Below are 19203 nucleotides of genomic sequence, written 5' to 3'. Positions count from 1 at the left end.
CTTTCCCACTGGCTGGGTTTTCCTTATGAAGAGAGCAGATACTCCCAAGCCCCCTGAGGCAGGTCTGGCAAGGTGGCCCAAGCAGCAGCCCTGGCGCTGGTCTGATGGTGTAGACCATGTGCGCGCAGTAGACTGAGCACTCAGTGTGGACGATGTGGACCGTGTGTGCAGAGTGGACTGAGCACTCGGTGTGGACGGTGTGGACCGTGTGTGCAGAGTGGACTGAGCATCGGTGTGGACCGTGTGTGCAGAGTGGATTGAGCACTCGGTGTGGACCTTGTGTGCACAGTGGACTGAGCATCGGTGTGGACCGCGTATGCGCAGTGGACTGAGCACTCGGTGTGGACCGTGTGTGCAGAGTGGACTGAGCACTCGGTGTGGACCTTGTGTGCACAGTGGACTGAGCATCGGTGTGGACCGCATATGCGCAGTGGACTGAGCACTCGGTGTGGACTGTGTATGTGCAGAGTGGACTGAGCACTCGGTGTGGACTGTGTGTCCAGAGTAGACTGAGCACTCAGTGTGGACCATGTGTGTGCAGAGTAGACTGAGCATCGGTGTGGACTGTGTGTGCAGAGTAGACTGAGCATCAGTGTGGACTGTGTGTCCTGAGTAGACTGAGCATCAGTGTGGACCATGTGTGCGCAGTGGACTGAGCATCGGTGTGGACCATGTGTGCGCAGTGGACCGAGCACTCGGTGTGGACTGTGTGTGTGCAGTGGACTGAGCATCAGTGTGGACCATGTGTACGCAGTGGACTGAGCATCGGTGTGGATTGTGTGTGCGCAGTGGACCGAGCACTCGGTGTGGACCGCGTGTGCACAGTGGACTGCGCACTTGGTGGTCAGGCTCCTGCCTTGGTGTGGTGGCTCAGGCCTGTCATCCAGCTAGATCTGCCCAGGCACTAACGAGGCGCCGAGGTGCGTGCCTATTGCCCAGTGTCAGGGGAGCAGGAGTAGCGGGGTGCAGCCCTGCACTGAAAGAGCTGGAGACAGGGCTCTGCGCAGGCACAGCCCTGGTTGAGTCCCCAGTACCACGAGGGGAAAGGGAGACACATCCCTCATCTTAGAAGAGTTGGACCTGTTCTGGTTTGTTCTGAAATCTCAAAAATGTACAGTGTTACATTGCAAATGTTTTTTAGCACTTTTTTCCCCCCAGTCATGCAGCTTGAACTCGGGGCCTGGACACTCCCTAAGCTCTTTTTGCTCAAGCCTAGCACTTTACTACTTTGAGCCACAGCGCCACTTGAGGTTTCCTAATGGTTACCTAGAGGTGAGAGTCTCATGGACTTTCCTGCCTGACTTTGAACTGCGATCCTCAGATCTCAGCCTCCTGAGTAGCTAGGATGACGGCGTGAGCACCAGCGCCAGGCTAGCACTTATAACTAGGTCCTACGTTCACAGCTGTTCACTGGCACGTATCCTTTCAGCTTTTAGACATGCTTAAGTTCTATACCGGGTTTGAGATTAATGACCAGACGGGAAATGCGCTTACTGAGAACGAGATGACCACAATTCACTACGACCGAATCACTTCCCTGCAGGTAGAGTGCTGCTTTCCTCCCCGCGTCCGTGGGGTCCGCGCTGGCTGTTTGGCTTTCCTGGGGGTCCTCGGGCCAGGCTCACGGGAGGCACGTGAGATAGGACACACATGCCGTGTGCTGTGGGCCTCCCGGGGCCGGCTGGCCAGGGGCTTGACTGCCCACACTGCCCTTCTCCCCAGAGAGCCGCCTTTGCACACTTCCCAGAGCTCTACGACTTCGCCCTCTCCAACGTGGCAGAAGTGGACACGCGCGAGTCCTTGGTCCGGCTCTTCAGCCCCCTAAGGTACGGCCGTGTGGGATGGCCTTGAGTGAGCCTTCCATGTCTAACGTGGGCTTCACCTCCGCTCACACCGGGAGGCTGCCCTCCCCCCGGCAGCCCACTCTTTCATTCTGTGGGGAGTAGAGTTTCCGAGATCCCTGCTGCAGCCTTGCCTGTGCACACGCCGTGCTGGGTACCGCATGTTCACGCGCCGTGCTTGGTACTGCATGTTCACACACGTGAACACCTGTGCACGCACCGTGTGGCTCCACAATGCACGTGCTGCCCGCTGCTCCCAGACTGCTTGAGTCCAACTTCCAGGGATCTAGTACCAGGGTGTTGCTGTGAGTCCTGTACCGGAGTCGTGTGTGTGTGTGTGTGTGTGTGTGTGTGTGTGTGTGTGTGTGTGTGTGTGTGTGTGTGTGTGTGTGTGTGTGTTGTGTAGTGAGTCCTGTACCAGAGTCTGTACATGAATGTGTTTGTGTACTGTAGTGTGTCCTGTACCTACCAGTCATGTGTGTGTGTGTGTGTGTGTGTTGTGTAGTGAGTCCTGCACCAGAGTCTGTATATGAATGTGTGTGTGTGTACTGTGGTGTGTCCTGTACCTACCAGAGTCTGTGTGTGTGTGTGTGTGTGTGTGTGTGTCCGTCCATCCGTGTCCTGTACGCATGCATGTTATGTAACCTGGCATATGCAAAGTGTGAATCTTGACTTGTAATTTGTATCCTACACACAAATGAACTTGGAACTAATGGTGAACTTAGATGTCAGCCCCCAAGCCTTTGTCGTGGTGGATTGTACCAAGACTCCATGGACACCAAAGCATAATGAAGAAAACACACCGTTAAGAGATGAGAGTTAGGACAAACTAGAAGAAAACATGACCATCCGTGTCTGCAGGCAGCGTGGGCCGTTCAGGGTTTCAGCCTCAGTGCTGAGAAAGTACCTCGCATTGAGGTGACAAAGATAGACAGCAATCCTTTACCAGGGAGGCAGCGCAAGGCCGACGCGTCGCAGCGGTGCACAGCATCCTCAGGCGTTAGAGATACGCATGTTTCAGTCCTAAGACAGCCACTACATGGGACTAGAACCGTGTGAAGGCTTGCGAGAACGTTCCTCACTGCTGTGGGAAGCCACTGGGGAGACGTTGAAACAGGTTACTGTGTGCTCACATCTCCCTCTTAGTGACGGACAGCACAGGGTGCACACCGGTGGTCCCGGCATTCAGAGGGCTCAGCCTGGAGGGCTGTAAATTTGGAACAGCATGAAGTACAGAGCAGGTTCAAGGCCAGTTTGTGCTACAAAGCAAAACTGGCTCAAATAAATGGGAGAATTGAGCAAAGATGTACCCAGGGGAAATGAGAGAGAGAATTTGCACAAAACCTTGTAAAACTACGCTGTGTGCTGTGGCTCACACCTGTAATCCTAGCTACTTGGGAGGCTGAATCTGAGGGTCACGGTTGGAAGCCAACCCAGGTGGGAAAGGCCTTGAGACTTAACTAAAAAGAACTATGAAAACCTGGCAAGTGGAGCTATGGCTCAAGTGATAGAACACTAGCCTTGAGCAAGAAGAAGCTCCAGGACAGAACTGAGGCCCTGAGTCCAAGCCCCAGGTCCAGCACGCACTCACCTGAGAACAGAGGAGCTACGTCCAGGGCCGGGTGGCGGAGGGGGCTTGGGAGAAGGGCCGGGAGTCCTAGCAGTGGAGTGGCGTGGCTCGCTGGCTTTCCCGTGCTCAGCTCCAGACAGAGGCTTGGATCTTACAGTCTTTCTCCATTCCTATTTTGTAAAAATCATTTTTTCTCAAAGCAAAGAGTTACCCTTTCAAGCACTGTGTGCATTTAGCACACACACTTTTTAAGAAACTGGTATTGAAAGTCCACATTTAAAAAGCAAGCAGGCCCAGGCTTTCTCGGGGGTGGGGGTTGCTGGCGATTGGCCCAGGGCTGTGCCAGAGGGGGAGGGGGAGGGAAGTCATGCTCCCAGTCCTGAAGGGATGGAGAGCCCACCAGAGCCTGCAGGAATGCTGTGGGAGTCCACATCCAAGCGAAACGCAGGATGTTCCCTGGCCCTGCTGTAGCATTGTATTTACTTGTTAACAACCATCTGTAGAAATGCTTGTTGAAGTGAATGTTCTTTGTCCTGCAGTTCCAACACTCTCCACCAGGTGGCATCATACCTCTGCTTGTTACCAACCCTTCCTAAGAACGAAGACACCACCTTTGATAAAGAATTTCTTCTGGAATTGCTGGTGAGTACAGAGCCAGTGTTGCCATTCTACGTAGATGAACACTGAGAGTCCTGCGAGGAGACTGGGGATTGCTCCTGTCATTTGTAAGGAGGAGGTTGCATTCACGCATTCACTTGTTTACCTTTCCTCCATTCCTCGGTCCCCTGTGCCACCATCCACCCCCTCCCGAAAAGCTAGTGCAACAATGAAAAGTAACCTGGATTCTGCCTGTAGTCTTTGTTTTTGTTGTTGTTGTCAGTGGTGGTAGTAGTACTTGGTTGGGCTTGAACTCTGGGCCTGGGCGCTGTCCCTCAGCTCTTCATCTCAAGGCTAGCGCTCTACCACTTGAGCCACAGCGCCACTTCTGATTTTCTGGTGGTTTACTGGAGATAAAAGTCTCACAGACTTTCCTGCCTGGGCTGGCTTTGAACTGTGATCCTCAGATCTCGGCCTCCTGAGTAGCTAGGATGACAGGCGTGAGCCACCGGCGCCCGGCCTCTTTTTTTTTTTAAATCATAGTAGCATTCCTGAGGTCTCTAGTGTGTGTTGACAGTATTTCACAACATGCCATCCCGTGCTTTATGAGAAACCTGAGAGGTGAGTGCCACTTGGCCTGCATTGCTGGGGCGGGAGCCCGGTCTTGGAAGGCTGTGTGTGCTCCTGCTGCACAGGGAGGAGCTGGGCGGCTTCCCTCCCAAAACAGATAACACGCTCTCCCCAGGTACACCTCTGACGGTAGCTCAGACCCCCTGCGGATGAGGTCCTTGGTTGGTGGCTTCGATGAGATAAGCATGCTGCTCATTTTCTTCATAGCTCTTTTCCTTTTCCTTTTCTGTTATCATTGAGGAGTTTTACAAAGGAGTTACCATTCTGTAAGTCAGGTTGTGAGTGCAAGGCTTCTTGAATGACATCACCCCTCATTGTCCCCTTCCCATCCGACCCACAAGCTCCTTAGTCCAGTGTTTCACAGTGCTCGCTGAATGCAGAGATGGCGTTTCCCACGCCTCCCTCATTCCCATCTGCTCCTTTGCCTCCCCCAAACAACGTGTTTTTGTTTTCTGCTATTGGTTGTGATGCAGAGGGGGCTGTGGCTCAGCCTCCGCTGAGCACGCCCTCCTGCGGTTGGTGGGTGTGCGCGGGCGTGCCCTCCTGCGGTTGGTGGGTGTGTGCTGGCGTGCCCTGCGGTTGGTTGGTGTGCGTGGGCATGCCCTCCTGCGGTTGGTGGGTGTGTGCGGGCGTGTCCTGCGGTTGCTGGGTGGGTGTGCACAGACATACCCTCCTGCGGTTGGTGGGTGTGTGCGGGCGTGTCCTGCGGTTGCTGGGTGGGTGTGCACAGACATACCCTCCTGCGGTTGGTGGGTGTGTGCGGGCGTGTCCTGCGGTTGCTGGGTGGGTGTGCACAGACATGCCCTCCTGCGGTTGCTGGGTGGGTGTGCACAGACATGCCCTGCGGTTGGTGGGTGTGTGCGGTCGTGCCCTCCTGTGGTTGGTGGGTGTGTGAGGTCGTGCCCTCCTGCGGTTGGTGGGTGTGTGCGGGCGTGCCCTCCTGCGGTTGGTGGGTGTGTGCGGGTGTGCCCTCCTGCGGTTGGTGGGTGTGTGTGGGCGTGCCCTCCTGCGGTTGGTGGGTGTGTGAGGGCGTGCCCTCCTGCGGTTGGTGGGTGTGTGTGGGCGTGCCCTCCTGCGGTTGGTGGGTGTGTGCGGGCGTGCCCTCCTGCGTTTGATGGGTGTGTGCGGGCGTGCCCTCCTGCGGTTGATGGGTGTGTGTGGGCATGTCCTGCGGTTGGTGGGTGTGTGCGGGCGTGCCCTCCTGCGGTTGGTGGGTGTGTGCGGGCGTGCCCTCCTGAGGTTGGTGGGTGTGCGTGGGCACGCCTTCCTGCGGTTGGCTCATCGGGTCCTCTCCCCATAACCACTGCTCTCCCAGGTCTCTCGCCACGAGCGCCGGATCTCCCAGATTCAGCAGCTGAATCGGATGCCCCTGTACCCAACGGAGAGAATCGCATGGGACGAGAACATCGTCCCAACCGAGTACTACTCTGGGGAAGGTAGGCTAAAAGTTCAGACCTCCAGGGTGACCTCACACGGAACCTGAAAACGTTCCCCTGTCTTTTCTATGTCCTGAAGTCCACCTGCAGCAGCTAGACCACATTCAGAATGAGGAGGTCCGAGCACAAACACTTGGTTAATCATGCCCCGGCACGCATCTCACCCCACATGGCACGGTGGCAGAACACAGCTGCGTGTCAAGGAGGAAGAAAGTGCGGCCTTCGTGTGGGCATGGGCTGCAGTGGGAGCAGTTGGCTTTTGAAGTTTGATTTAGAAGCTCTTGGATTTTGTGGTGTCAAACAATGAACACCAAAAAGACGCTGCCAGCTGGACGCCACCAGTGACACTCAGGAGGCAGAGATCTAGAGGGTCTTGGTTCAAAGCCAGCCTGGGCAGAAAAGTCCCTACGATTCCATCTCCAAAATGACCAGCCAAAGCAGCACAAGGCCTTGAGTTCAAACCCTCATAGTTGAAAAAAATAAATATGCAAACAATATCACCAGTTGTTGATGTCCCTTAGCTGTGATCTACAAAGATACTATGTGTTTGTTCACCTCCTGTTTGATGAGACGCAGTAAGACACTTTTGTTCCTCCTCAGAGGAGAGAGAGCCTGTCACAAGAAGGCATATTTCAGACAAATTTCAGGAATATTCTGAACGGTAGATTATTATTAGAAGTCTATTTTAAAGACATCATTTATCTAAGAGAAGAATCGTCTCACAGTTGTGTCCCAGGTTGTGGTCAGTCCGTAGCTCACGTATTTCCCCGCGTGGGGGTCTGTGTGGGGTCCGTGCATGGAGGGGAATGTGAACGGCCATGCTGTGCAGTTACTTGCTTTCAGGTGGAGCAAAGAAGGTGCAGCCAGTGCTGGGCTGGGGACAGACGGGGTCAGGTTCATTTGTAAAGGCCCTTACAGCATCTGTTGTGAGTCCTTTTCTTTTTCTCTTGTTTAAGAAGCTGGATGGTTCATTGCTCTTTTCCAGACTATTATTTCTTTTTTTTTTTTTCCCAGTGTGGGGATTGAACTCAGGGCTTGGGTGCTATCCCTGAGCTTTTGTGTTCAAGTGTAGTCTTCTGCTACTTTGAGCCACAGCTCCAGTTCCAGTTTCCTGGTGGTTAATAGGAAATAAGAGTCTCACAGACTTTCCTGCCTGGACTGGCTTTGAACCACAGTCCTCAGATCTCAGCCTCCTGCGTACCTGGGGTTCTAGCGTGAGCCACGCCACCCAGCTTGGACTGATATTCTTGCCCCGTGCAACCTTGTTGCAGGCTGACACCCGCATGCGGAGCATGACGCGGTGGAGCCCATGGGCTGGGCGCTCGCTTCTTTCACGAAGGCACACGTCTGAGATGCCAGCCATGACTGGTTCTTCGTGTTTACATGTGCTAACTCAGTTGAGGGTTTCAAGATGGTGACATTTTAATTGTTGAAATGATAATTTGCTATCTAAAGAGTCCAGTTACAGGTTAGAATTTACTAAAATAAGTGATGTGGAAAGTGTGTACCTTGGTGCTTCTTGCCTCGGAGTTCTGGTTATGGTTTGATAACGTGGTAAGGATCATGAAGGGTGGACTCAGGCATCAGGTAAACCGAGGCAGTGTTGTATGGATGAAGCTGCACAGTGGGGTGCATGTCTGAGAAGAGGGGCTGGGCAGCAGCGCCACAGCTGCCTGGCAGTGATCTGGCCTGGAGGCGGTGTGGCGGGGGCGGGGGACAGTGACATGGTGTGTCACGCGATCCCCAGGAGGCACCCAGCCGGGGGCCATGGTACATTTTGTCTTGAGCTCAGTTTACAGTACAGTTACTCATTTCAACATTTTTCCAGTGCACACTGGACATTCATTGTATAATATCTCAAATGCTTTTAATAAGCACTGTTTGTGTATGAATCAGTGATACCCATACTACATACATGAATAAACTTTGTCCTTTATCCTCAGTTTTTAATAGACTATATTTGTCAACCTGATTTTAATTTCTGTGTGCAAATAAAGATGATATCAAGTTAATTGTTTTCAGACGTTAGATTCACGTGAGTGCTGTTTTTAATACATAGGGTGAATGACTGATTAAAAGAATTAATTCAGCCAGAAATCAGTGGCTGTCATTCTAGCTACTCAAGAGGCTGAGATCTGAGGATCGCAGTTTGAAGCCAGACCAGGGAAGAAAGTCCATGAGACACTTATCTAGTTAACCACCAAAATATCACTAGAAGTGTTGCTATGGCTCTTAAGTGGTAGAGTTCTATCTAGCCTTGAACAAACGTGGTGCGGGACAGCACCCAGGCCCTAAAGCCCCATGACTGACGAAGAATCACTCACCTACTGATGCTTTTCTCTTCAGGTTGCCTTGCTCTTCCCAAGTTGAATTTGCAGTTTCTGACTCTACATGACTACCTCCTGAGGAATTTCAACCTCTTCCGCTTAGAATCCACATATGAAATTCGTCAGGACATCGAGGACAGCGTCAGCAGAATGAAGCCATGGTTAGTAAGTCTAGATACTACACTGACCCAGAGAGGATTCTGTATAGGGACTAGTTATCTGTGTGTGTGTGTGTGTGTGTGTGTGTGTGTGTGTGTGTGTGTGTGTGTGTGTGTGCGCGCGTGTGCGTGCACTTACGTGTATGTAAATGTAAGTACTAGGGCTTGAACTCAGGGCCCAGGCAGTGTGTGTTTAAGTGTGTAAGTGTACTAGGGCTTGAACTCGAGGCTTAGGCACTGTGTGTGTGTAAGTGTAAGTACTAGGGCTTGGACTCAGGACCGAGGCACTGTCCCTGAGCTTTTTAATTTTTTAATTTTTGCTCAAGGCTGGTGCTCCACCACTTAAGCTGCTTCCCACTTTTTGGTAGTTTTTTGGAGGTAAGTGTCTCACAGACATTGCTGGCTTTGAATCGGGACCTTGTGTCCCCGCCTCCTGAGTAGCTGCTGGCAGGAGCTGTGTGTTCTGTGTCTGCGCAGGAGGAGGGGAGGCTGGGGAGCAGGGGTGTGTGGCTGGGGGGCACAGTGGCAGTGGCCTGGTGAGGACCGGGGGGGGGGGGTGGCGGAGGGCTCAGGGGCCAGTCTTCAGGGTCTCCTGGGGCACAGGTTAAGGTCTACTCATTTGAGCAACTCTTCTCTTTCCATTTGATTCCTTCCTACTAGCCTCCTTTGAGATGGTTCGTTTCTGTTAGGACATAATGTAACGCAGTGCAGACATGAGATTTTGTGAAGAATTGTTAGATGTGACTTGAGTACCTGGGTCATTCGCTGCTTCATTCTACGTGTGACGTGCATGTGCACGCGCTAGGACGGTGATTGTGTCAAGCTGGTTCCCGTTAGCTTGTAGGCACACTCACTGGGTGTAGACAGTGGCCACACAGTAGCCCACAGGGTGTGTCACACAGTAGCGCACAGGGTATGTCACATAGTAGCACACAGGGTGTGTCACAGGAGCGCACAGGGTGTGTCACACAGGAGCGCACAGGGTGTGTCACACAGGAGCGCACAGGGTGTGTCACACAGGAGCGCACAGGGTGTGTCACACAGGAGCACACAGGGTGTGTCACACAGGAGCACACAGGGTGTGTCACACAGTAGTGCACAGGGTGTGTCACACAGGAGCGCACAGGGTGTGTCACAGGAGCGCACAGGGTGTGTCACACAGGAGCACACAGGGTGTGTCACAGGAGCGCACAGGGTGTGTCACACTGGAGCGCACAGGGTGTGTCACAGGAGCGCACAGGGTGTGTCACACAGGAGCGCACAGGGTGTGTCACACAGGAGCGCACAGGGTGTGTCCACTCGCTGGCGCTGTGTTCAGCTGCTCCTATACCCAGTGCTACACACGGATTCTTATGTCAAGTTGTGTTGAGTAATACTGTAAAACAACCGAGTATTTTTAACTTACTCGTGGCTGAGTGTGCGGGCCTGGCCGTCTCCCCATGAGGCCCGGGGTGCTGCTCATCATCGGGCCCCATGGGAATGATTGAGAAACTTCCTCCCGAGCACCTGAGCTGCTGTGTTCGGACTCAGGGCCTATTTGGGGGTTTATTAACTAGCACACCAGCAAATAGGATCTCATTATGTTTTACTTAAATACCAGTAACAACAAAGGTACCTGAAGTTCTTATGACCTATTAGCCACCATTTATGGTGGGAGGAGGGCATTCACTTATGCTAATAGTCTTTAAATTACATTCCTGGTGTCATCTTTGAGAAGGGACTCTTGTGTGTTCTCCTGTGCTGTCAGGCATGCTGGCCAGGCTGGGAGGCCTCCACGCGGCAGGGGGAGCGGGTGGCTGCTAGGCGGTAGCCAGCTACCTCTGAGCATGTCACGCTGCAAGGAGACTTGAGAAGGAGGGCCAGGGCCGTGGCACGGGGCCGTGGCTTCCGGGGGGCGAGCGCTTGGCTGCCGCACGGGGAAGGAGGGGAAAACGTTCCCAGCCTGGATCCTTCCAATGAGTGGTGTCCCAACTCTGTAAGTACAGAAGTACCAGGCCATACCTTTCCAGAGCGTGTTCTGGCAGCCTCCTCACGGGGCAGCAGGCTGGCGTCTTGGGCCGTGCTGCTGCGTGCTGGCACTCACTTTGGGCATTACTACAAACGATGGGTGTGTCCTCAGGCTTCCCGGGAGAGGGCGAATCTGAAGCACAAATAAGGGAACACAGGCCTCAGGAAGGCAGCGGCCACATGTAGAGCGTGAGACCCTGTGTCCAAGCCTCGGTGCCAGCACCCACACACACAACCAGGGAACACTGCCCTCCTGCAAGTGTGCCCGTCCACGCATGGCCGGAGTGCTCTGCTGGCTACATAATCACCTTTCTTTGGCTTCCAGGCAGTCTGAGTATGGTGGTGTTGTGTTTGGTGGTTGGGCACGAATGGCCCAGCCCATTGTGGCTTTCACGGTCGTCGAGGTTGCCAAACCCAATATCGGTGAGAACTGGCCAACCCGGGTCCGAGCAGACGTCACCATCAACCTCAATGTCCGAGACCACATCAAAGACGAGTGGGAAGGTAAGCTAAGCGCCATGCCTTTCAGAGTGTCAGCAGCTTGCTGAGGGGTTTATAACAAAGGATACTGGAATCCAGGCATAGCTGCGCATAGCTGTAATCTCAGCTCCTTGCAGAGCATGGGGATTGCAAGTGTGCCTAGCTAGTTCGAGGCTAGCTGGCCCAGACTACAGAGGGAAATCCTGTCCAGAAACAAAAGAGAGGGTGGTTTTTCTATTAGAAGTGAAACTAACCAGGATCGTACAAGACACTTCAGAATCTTAATATGTCTGCGAGTTTTGAAAACAGAAGTTTGCAAGACAAGCGTAAGTCATAAAGGGGAGAAAACCACATACAGTTTGTACACATACAGTGTAAAAGGGGGGGGGGGTAGGTTCAAAAGAAAAACCAACCAAAGTGGATCAACAGGGATGGGGGACGGGGGCTTGAGGCGTGGGCTCAGGGACTGGGCGCTGTCCCTGAGCACTTGTGCTCCAGTCTGGCACTGCACACTTTGAGCCACAGCTCCACCTCTTGATTTTTTTGGTGTTTAATTGGAGATGAGAATCTCGTGGACTTTGCTGCCAAGCCTGGCTTTGGAACTGCAATCCTCAGCGTTCAGCCTCCCGAGTGGCTAGGGTTATACACGTGACCCACCAGTGCCTGGCCGTCTATGTTTCCTGACCTCCCCTTTGCGTTCTCTACCCTCTGCCCCTCCTTCTCCCCCCTCCCTGCCCTGCCCTGCCTTGCCCTCCATAGGCCTCCATTGGAAAATCGGAATGGGCAGGTCCCATTCTATCTGATGGGAAAAGCATTGGGAACGGTGGCGTATTGGGGTATGAGTGAGTGACGGGAATTGTGGGATATGGTAGGAAGAGAAGGTCAGGGCACAAATGCACTCCTGGATGTACAGCCAAGAATGTATATGTTACAGAGAAAGAGAATCATTTTTAAAATGTTCATAACTTTTAGCTTAAACACTCCTCTTACCCCTTCAAGAGTACTTGAAACCCAGGTGCCCCCCAGAAAGGCACGTGTGAATCAGTGGGATGTGGTTTGCTCCAGAAAGCCCGGTGAGGAGGGCAGGAGGAAGTGTGAGGCTCAGGCGAGGAGGGCAGAAGGAAGTGAGGCTCACTGCACTGGCGGTGGAGGAAGTGAGGCTCACTGCGAGGAGGGCAGGAGGAAGTGAGGCTCAATGCAGTGGAGGTGTAAAGCGCAGGTCTGAGGCGGCCCTGGGGAGGCGTTGTCCTCAGCTCTGCCAGAAAGTGGCTCCTGCCTCACGGCCGGCTGCCACTGAGCGCTTGGAAGTGTCGGCGGCCTGCGTGCGGCCGCGCGTCTCCCCTCCCCACGGCCGCTGCTGCTTTGCCTCGCAGCAGTGTTTCCACCTTGCCCACACTAATTCTGTGAACAACTCCTGTGGCAGCTCTGATGCGGCCAGCCCCTCCCGTGCGTTGTTCATTCACGTCCCTGGTGGGTCTGCTTGCCAAGATGAGCAGGCAGAGTCAGTTTACGGCAGGCGCTCCAGGGGACCCCGTGGGTCAGAACTGAAGAAGGTGGCGTGTGCTGTTGCCGGAGCTGCCATCTTCTCCCCTGCCTCTGACGGACCGGGACCAGCAGAGGCCATTCCACCTGATGGAGAGGGGCTTTGAGCTTTGGCGCCAGTCTCCTACATCTTGATAATCACCCATTAAAAACGTTGACTCCTTGCTGACTGAAACTTACCCTGCGCAGCCGCTTTCCGAAAGCTGGCGGCAGTGGCAGCGTGAGACTGGAGTGAGCTGCCCGGCTGTGGCTCGAGTGGCGCCGGGTGGCAGCTTGCACTGACGTTAGAGGCAGGCTGCGTGTGACACAGATGAATTACAGGCCAGCCATATTTTTGGTTAGTTATTAAGAGTGTTAAAAATAAGAATGGTGATGAATACCCAGCTTTGGGGCTGGAGCATGACTCGGAGGCCTTGTTCAGAAATGAGTTCGTGATATAAAAGTTTCTAATTTTAACATCAAATAGCCTTTCGTTTTAATTATTGCTCTGAGATATGATTACAGATGGTAAGAAAACCCGTAATTGTGTTACAATGCAAAAAGTCACTGGTCACCCTTGCATTTTAAATGTTTTGATATCTCTGGTCCTTTGAGGAGGCTGAGAGTTTTCTGATAAAGGACTGAAAACAACATTCTAACAAATGAAAATGCCCTTCTGTTTATTTTATTAGGTCTCCGTAAACACGACGTATGCTTTTTAATTACCGTGCGTCCCACAAAACCTTATGGGACCAAATTTGACCGGAGGCGACCTTTTATCGAGCAGGTTGGCCTGGTTTATGTCCGCGGCTGTGAGATCCAGGGCATGCTAGATGACAAAGGACGCGTCATCGAGGACGGTAAGCTGCCTGTGCGCTCCTTGTGTGCGGTGCTCGGGGTGTTTGCACAGAGGACAGGGGTTCTCGCAATGTCTGCACAGTGCTCCCAGGACAGGTGTTCAGTGTATGCACAGGGACAGGTATCTTTGTCTGGTTTGCTTATGGTTTTCCAAATAGAATCTACTCTAATGACTGAAAAATATAGTAAGCCACCTACTTCCATGGTTTTGGAACTAGGCAATAATATTCAAAACTCCTGTGGGAGGCATTTTGTAATATCACACTGAATCTCATATTCACAGTTATGTGCCCTGTTTATTCATTTTTGTCGGTCGTGGGGCCTGAACTCTGGGCCTGGGCGCTGTCCCTCAGCTCTTCAGCTCAAGGCTAGCGCTCGACCACTTGAGCCACAGTGCCACTTGCAGCTTTTTCTGCTTATGTGGTGCTGAGGAATCAAACCCAGGGCCTCATGCATGCAAGGCAAGTGCTCTACCACTGAGCCACCTTCCCAGCCCCCCCCCCCCCCGCCGCCCCCCAGTATTTTTTTTTCTTTGTAAGTTTTTTTTAATGTCACTTGCTGTATCCCAATCCCCGTTTTCACTGAGCCCCCCAATATTTTTAAAAAGGTTTTAGGCTAAATATTGGAAAGGATATGATCTTTTAAAATTAACTTTATTAAAAATAGTTCTAATTATTTAAAAAAGATAGAAATATATACACATATATAAACATAACATCGTACGTAATTACTAGAAACCTCGAGGTGTCAGCAGTTACTGGAACTTCCTTGGCTTCAGTTGTTTTGGCTCGATGTGAAAGGGGCTGTCAGCTGGACACAGCGCTACCCTTCCCGGGGACATGTGTGCCGACGGCCGGGGTGGTGACAGTGAGGGTGTCTGAGGGCGGGTCCTTTGTGGGTGAGGAAGCCTGCTCTGGGAGCAGTGTGCCCCTGGGGTCCAGTCGTCTCTGAGAGGGCCTTCCATTGCCCTGCCTTCCTTGGTGGCGACACTCGTCGTTACATAACTGCATCCTGCTGGCACTCACCGCTCGGCCACAGGAACTCAAGTCGGCCTCTGCTGCCCTGATCTTGAGATCAGACCCTTGGTGCCACTGCTCCTGACGGGCTGCTTGTCTCGTTACACGAAGCTACAGCTTCATCTGAAAAGTATTTGTTAGGTCTTGGTTCGTGTGTATGTGCGTGTGTGCACATGCCAAGTGGCTGCATTCTGGGACAGTGAGTCTTGGCAGGGATGGCACGCCGCAGGTGTCACGGGAGCAGCAAGCATCTGCAGGAGGCTGTGGGGGGAGCGGGTCTGGGCAGCCTGCTCACAGTTCATTGACATTAACATTTGAGGAACATTTCATTTGACACACTTGCAAAACCCCTCTAGGACCAGAACCCAGACCCAATCTTCGAGGGGAGTCCAGGACGTTTAGAGTATTTTTAGACCCCAACCAGTACCAGCAGGACATGACCAGCACAATCCAGAATGGAACGGAGGATGTGTACGACACGTTCAACGTGATCATGAGGAGGAAACCCAAGGAGAACAACTTCAAGGTGATGGCTGGCCCTCCGGGAGGCTGACACACGGGTAGAAGAGACCTGCTAAGAAGGCGGTCCTACTTACACGCTCTTCTAAAGAGACCCTTTTTTTTTTTTTTTTTTGGTCGGTCGTGGGGCTTGAACTCTGGACCTGGGCGCTGTCCCTCAGCTCTTCAGCTCAAGGCAAGCGCTCTACCACTTGAGCCACAGCACCACTTCCGGTTTTCTGGTGGTTTATTGGAGATAGGAGTCTCACGGTCTCTCCTGCCCGGGCTGGCTTTGAACCACGATCCTCAGATCTCAGCCTCCTGAGTAGCTAGGATGACAGTTGTGAGCCACCAGCGCCCGGCTTAAAGAGACCCTTTTTGGGGTGCCTGTACTGGGCTCTCCCGTGGGCCTCTAGCCTTGCTTTCTGCTGGCTGGTTTCAGACAGGAGTGCTCTTCCTGCTCGGGCGCAGGGGCTGTGGGCTGCTGGGCTCCCTGTGGCTCTCTGGCTCCCGGTGTGTGATGTGTGGTGGGCTCGGTTCGGCTCCTCATGACAGCCACCTGGGACTCAGACCTCCCGGCCTCCAGCTTCCTTCCTGTGCCGCGCTTGCTGTGCTCACTGCAGCACCACGACCCTTCGCAGAGTCCTAGACCTGTCCTGGTGCGGCCTCCGCCCTCCCTGGTCACACTCTCTCCTCCCTGACTCATTTCAGGGCAGCCACATGAGTTTTCTTTTCTTTTGTTGCTTAAACAAGACCTTGCCCATGGCGTTCCTCACCTGGAAAACTTCACTCAAGCCCTGGCCTGGTCTGTGCCTCCGCCGCACACAGCAGCTGGCGTGTGCGCTGCCCTCTGGTGGGGAGGAGGGCGGCTGCACTCACTCCATGTCCCCTTCAGTGGGGACCCTGCTCTTGCCTTGTCCCCAAACCTGGGTCATTTTTGCAGCTGCGTTATATAGAGTGAAGTACTTATTGAGGAATGAAAGGTAGAGAACTCGGTTTCACGTTTTATAGTAGCTGACACACCTGAATCTGCTGTCCGTCCGTGCTGGCTTGAGTGCGCTCAGCCTTTGGAAGGTGTGTAAGAGGTGGTGTGTGCTGTCACGGAGCTTGAGCTCTCGCGAGGGAGTGGATGTAAATGCAGCACTGCGGGTTCATGGCGACCAGGGACAGCACATGCCAATCTGTCGGTCAGTCCCACCGCGCTGTCTCTTTGACAGTGCAGATGTTAAGTACTCTGGTAACTTCTTTCTATAGTCCTAAATCTTTAATTCTGAAGTTATTGGAAGCGACTTTGAACGTTTTGTTCACTGTCTTGTATTCCTTGTTCTTAGCAAGCTGATTTTAGTAGACATGTGGTGCAGGCCTCTGACCCAGGGAGACACTAACACTGAAGCACTGTGAGGTGTAGACAGAAAGACCCACCCAGCAGCTTCTGGAATGGCTCTTACAGTCTTTTCTGTTGGGTTTACATGAGTCTGACTTTTGTCCTACTCAGTAGGAGTCCAGTGGGCAGACCCTGCATCTCACTGCCCAGATGAACCCGCAGGATAAACTGTTCTTGCTGAGTTAACTCAGCATTTGGTATCAGTCCAGCCAAGCACCTGTCAGCAGAAAATAGCTTCCTGGCTGAGCCACTAGGAGCCTGTGGGCCCCGCAGCCAGCTCTGCGTTCCACAGCACCCGTGTTGGAGGGGTCTCACCGACATACTTTTTTCTCTTTGCTGACAGGCGGTGCTGGAGACCATACGGAACCTGATGAACACCGACTGTGTGGTGCCTGACTGGCTGCACGACATCATTCTGGGCTATGGGGACCCGAGCAGCGCCCACTACTCAAAAATGCCCAACCAGATCTCCACCCTTGACTTCAACGACACCTTTCTCTCCATCGAACACTTGAAGGCCAGCTTTCCCGGCCATAATGTCAAAGTGACTGTGGACGACCCCGCTCTGCAGATCCCCCCGTTCAGGTAGAGTCAGTGTTTGCACCCGCGCCCCTGAGCACGTGGGCTGCGACGCTGGAGGGTGCAGTGTCACACTGCAGCTGCCCCGGCCTTCCCCGTAGAACCACCGGGTGACCAGCTTCGGTACAGGTCATGAAGAAGTTACTGTAAGACCACAGTCAGAGTAGCTTTGCGTTTATGAAGGATCAGCAAACACATAGCGTCTGAAGTGCACACACACACACAGCATTTGCAGTAAGAACACCACTGCATCTTACACAAGATCTTAAGGTACCCAGGCATGTGATGGTGAACTTTATTCTGATTTTAGGGAAAGATTCCTTTTAGTCTCGATTGCTTTCATAGCTTCTAAATACTGATGGAATGCCCTTCATAGGAAATGCTTAGGACCAGAAATGGTTTTGGTTTTGGAGTTCTTCACCCTGTGGAATGTCGGCAGACTTCACCAGCTCAGCGTTCCTAATCTGAAAATCCAGTGAGAAAATGCCCCGTCCACAAGTCTCCAGCCTCCTCCCAGTATCTGAGTGAACACGTTAGCTAAGCTATAGATCCCAAACACAGGTTCATCTGACAGTACGTGAACTTTGGCTTTACAACTGGAGTAGAAATGGCATGAAGTTGCTGAGGCTCGGTGCTGGCACGCTCGGGACTGCGTGGAAGCCCAGGGCTTTTCTCCTTAACCAAAACACCTTTGTAGCACCCAGGCCTAGACTTCCTCCACACTGCAAATCCTTTTGGTGACAGTCACTGTTCTAGTCTCCCTATTGTGAAAGCTCAGCATTGTCTTCACCCAATATTTGTGACCCTCCTCACGCCTGCCACAGGCGTGGTCTGGTCTCCACTCCTGCGCACGCATCTCCAGGCCCTCCCAACATGGGCAGCGCATCTTCCCCATCCCTCTCCCCCTCCACCCTGGCAGAGCTGCCTTCATGCTGGAGCCTCATCCCTGAGCCTCTTAGGTTGGACTTCTCTTTGAAGAGTGGAAAGGAGGACTAGAAAAGTATACGTTGTCTGGCTTGTTTTGGAAAGTTGTTTGAAGTCTCTTGGCTGTCCGTGGAGTGCTGCCTCCTAATCAGGCCCCGCAGCTGGCCTGGGATCCTTGATGCCCCCAGAAGTCACAGCGAGGCCTCCCTGCCACCTGTCCTGCCAAGTCTCTTTCCTGGAAGAGTGAAAAACATGAACCCAACAGTGCTGTGCGTGAGACACAGTGCTTTGTCTGATTCTCCCATTCGTGGGAGACAACTTTTACCCCCACTTGAATACTTGTGCACCTGCTCTGTGGTTCTGGGCTTGTGTGCTCATAGTGAGCACAGTGAGGTTCTAGCAGTCTGACACTCCACATGATGTGCACTGGACAGTATGCTGGGCCGTGCACTAAGGTCTTGCTCTCGTCACAGGATAACGTTCCCAGTACGAAGTGGAAAAGGGAAGAAAAGGAAAGATTCCAATGGGGACAACGAAGACACCGAGGAAGCAAAAACTCTGATTGTGGAGCCTCACGTCATCCCTAACCGGGGCCCGTACCCTTACAACCAGCCCAAACGGTAACTTGACTGGCTTACATGCTCACTGCTGCGAGTAGGTAGCTTTACCTTTTCCAGGTTCTGTTAAGACCTGGGGTACTGTTGGAGAGTCGAGACCATCTTGCCTTCTACTCCTTCAGTCAGCCAAATAGCTGAGGTGGTTTAGGCCTGGTACCATGAAAGCAAGACAGCCGTGTTCACCTGCCGTAGTTTCGGCTTTGTGTTCGGAACCAGAGCCTCTGTTGGCCACATGAGGTCTGAACTAAGTGCACTACCAGAAACCAGTCTTTCCATAGACTTTGTTTTGTTGCCCTTATTGTGGGGCAGGGGAGGGGGCAGTCATCTCTTTACCAAGGAGCTTGGGCAAGTAGGTGCAAATTCGGAACAAATCTTTCCACCGCTGGTCATTGCCCTCTTGTACGAAATGTCCTTTGTCACGTGTACCTCTAACCAGCCTTTGTTTGCTTGACAGCAATACCATTCAGTTCACTCACACGCAGATAGAGGCCATCCGTGCAGGAATGCAGCCCGGGCTGACTATGGTAAGGAGCTGCTGTCGCACGTGTTCCCATGTGGACTAAGGCTTCCAGTACATCTTATTAGAAGCGCAAAGCAAATGAACTTTACTTCTGCCAAGTGATTGTAGCATCTTGTGCATGTTGACACCTTGCTGCTGATTTCAGTTCGCAGCAGCACAGTGAGAATGTGGCCGGAACCGCTTCTTCTCTATAGCACTGTGCTCTGCTTAGTTAAGTACCTGCCACCGCTCGGTTCTCCT

General features: G+C 52.9%; 1 protein-coding gene and 1 long non-coding RNA gene across 2 annotated transcripts in view; one reads left to right on the top strand and one right to left on the bottom strand.

Moving 5' to 3' along the window:
- Window positions 1-19203, top strand: part of Aqr (aquarius intron-binding spliceosomal factor) — a 49377-nt gene that overhangs the window by 15523 nt on the left and 14651 nt on the right. The window contains exons 12-22 of the mRNA XM_070005721.1: window positions 1430-1543; window positions 1723-1826; window positions 3951-4053; window positions 5954-6074; window positions 8421-8562; window positions 10892-11070; window positions 13260-13427; window positions 14798-14967; window positions 16667-16908; window positions 18300-18446; window positions 18898-18967. Coding sequence (XP_069861822.1) covers window positions 1430-1543; window positions 1723-1826; window positions 3951-4053; window positions 5954-6074; window positions 8421-8562; window positions 10892-11070; window positions 13260-13427; window positions 14798-14967; window positions 16667-16908; window positions 18300-18446; window positions 18898-18967 — 1560 coding nt within the window. The remainder of the gene's footprint in view (window positions 1-1429; window positions 1544-1722; window positions 1827-3950; window positions 4054-5953; window positions 6075-8420; window positions 8563-10891; window positions 11071-13259; window positions 13428-14797; window positions 14968-16666; window positions 16909-18299; window positions 18447-18897; window positions 18968-19203) is intronic.
- Window positions 16918-19203, bottom strand: part of LOC138816174 (uncharacterized) — a 50589-nt gene continuing 48303 nt past the window's right edge. The window contains exon 9 of the long non-coding RNA XR_011368580.1: window positions 16918-18061. This is a non-coding gene — a long non-coding RNA (uncharacterized lncRNA). The remainder of the gene's footprint in view (window positions 18062-19203) is intronic.

This window comes from Dipodomys merriami, unplaced genomic scaffold (assembly GCF_024711535.1).
Source record: "Dipodomys merriami isolate MVZ:Mamm:240054 unplaced genomic scaffold, mDipMer1.0.p SCAF_69, whole genome shotgun sequence".
Taxonomy (NCBI): domain Eukaryota; kingdom Metazoa; phylum Chordata; class Mammalia; order Rodentia; family Heteromyidae; genus Dipodomys; species Dipodomys merriami.
This window is presented reverse-complemented; position numbering and strand designations above follow the sequence as displayed.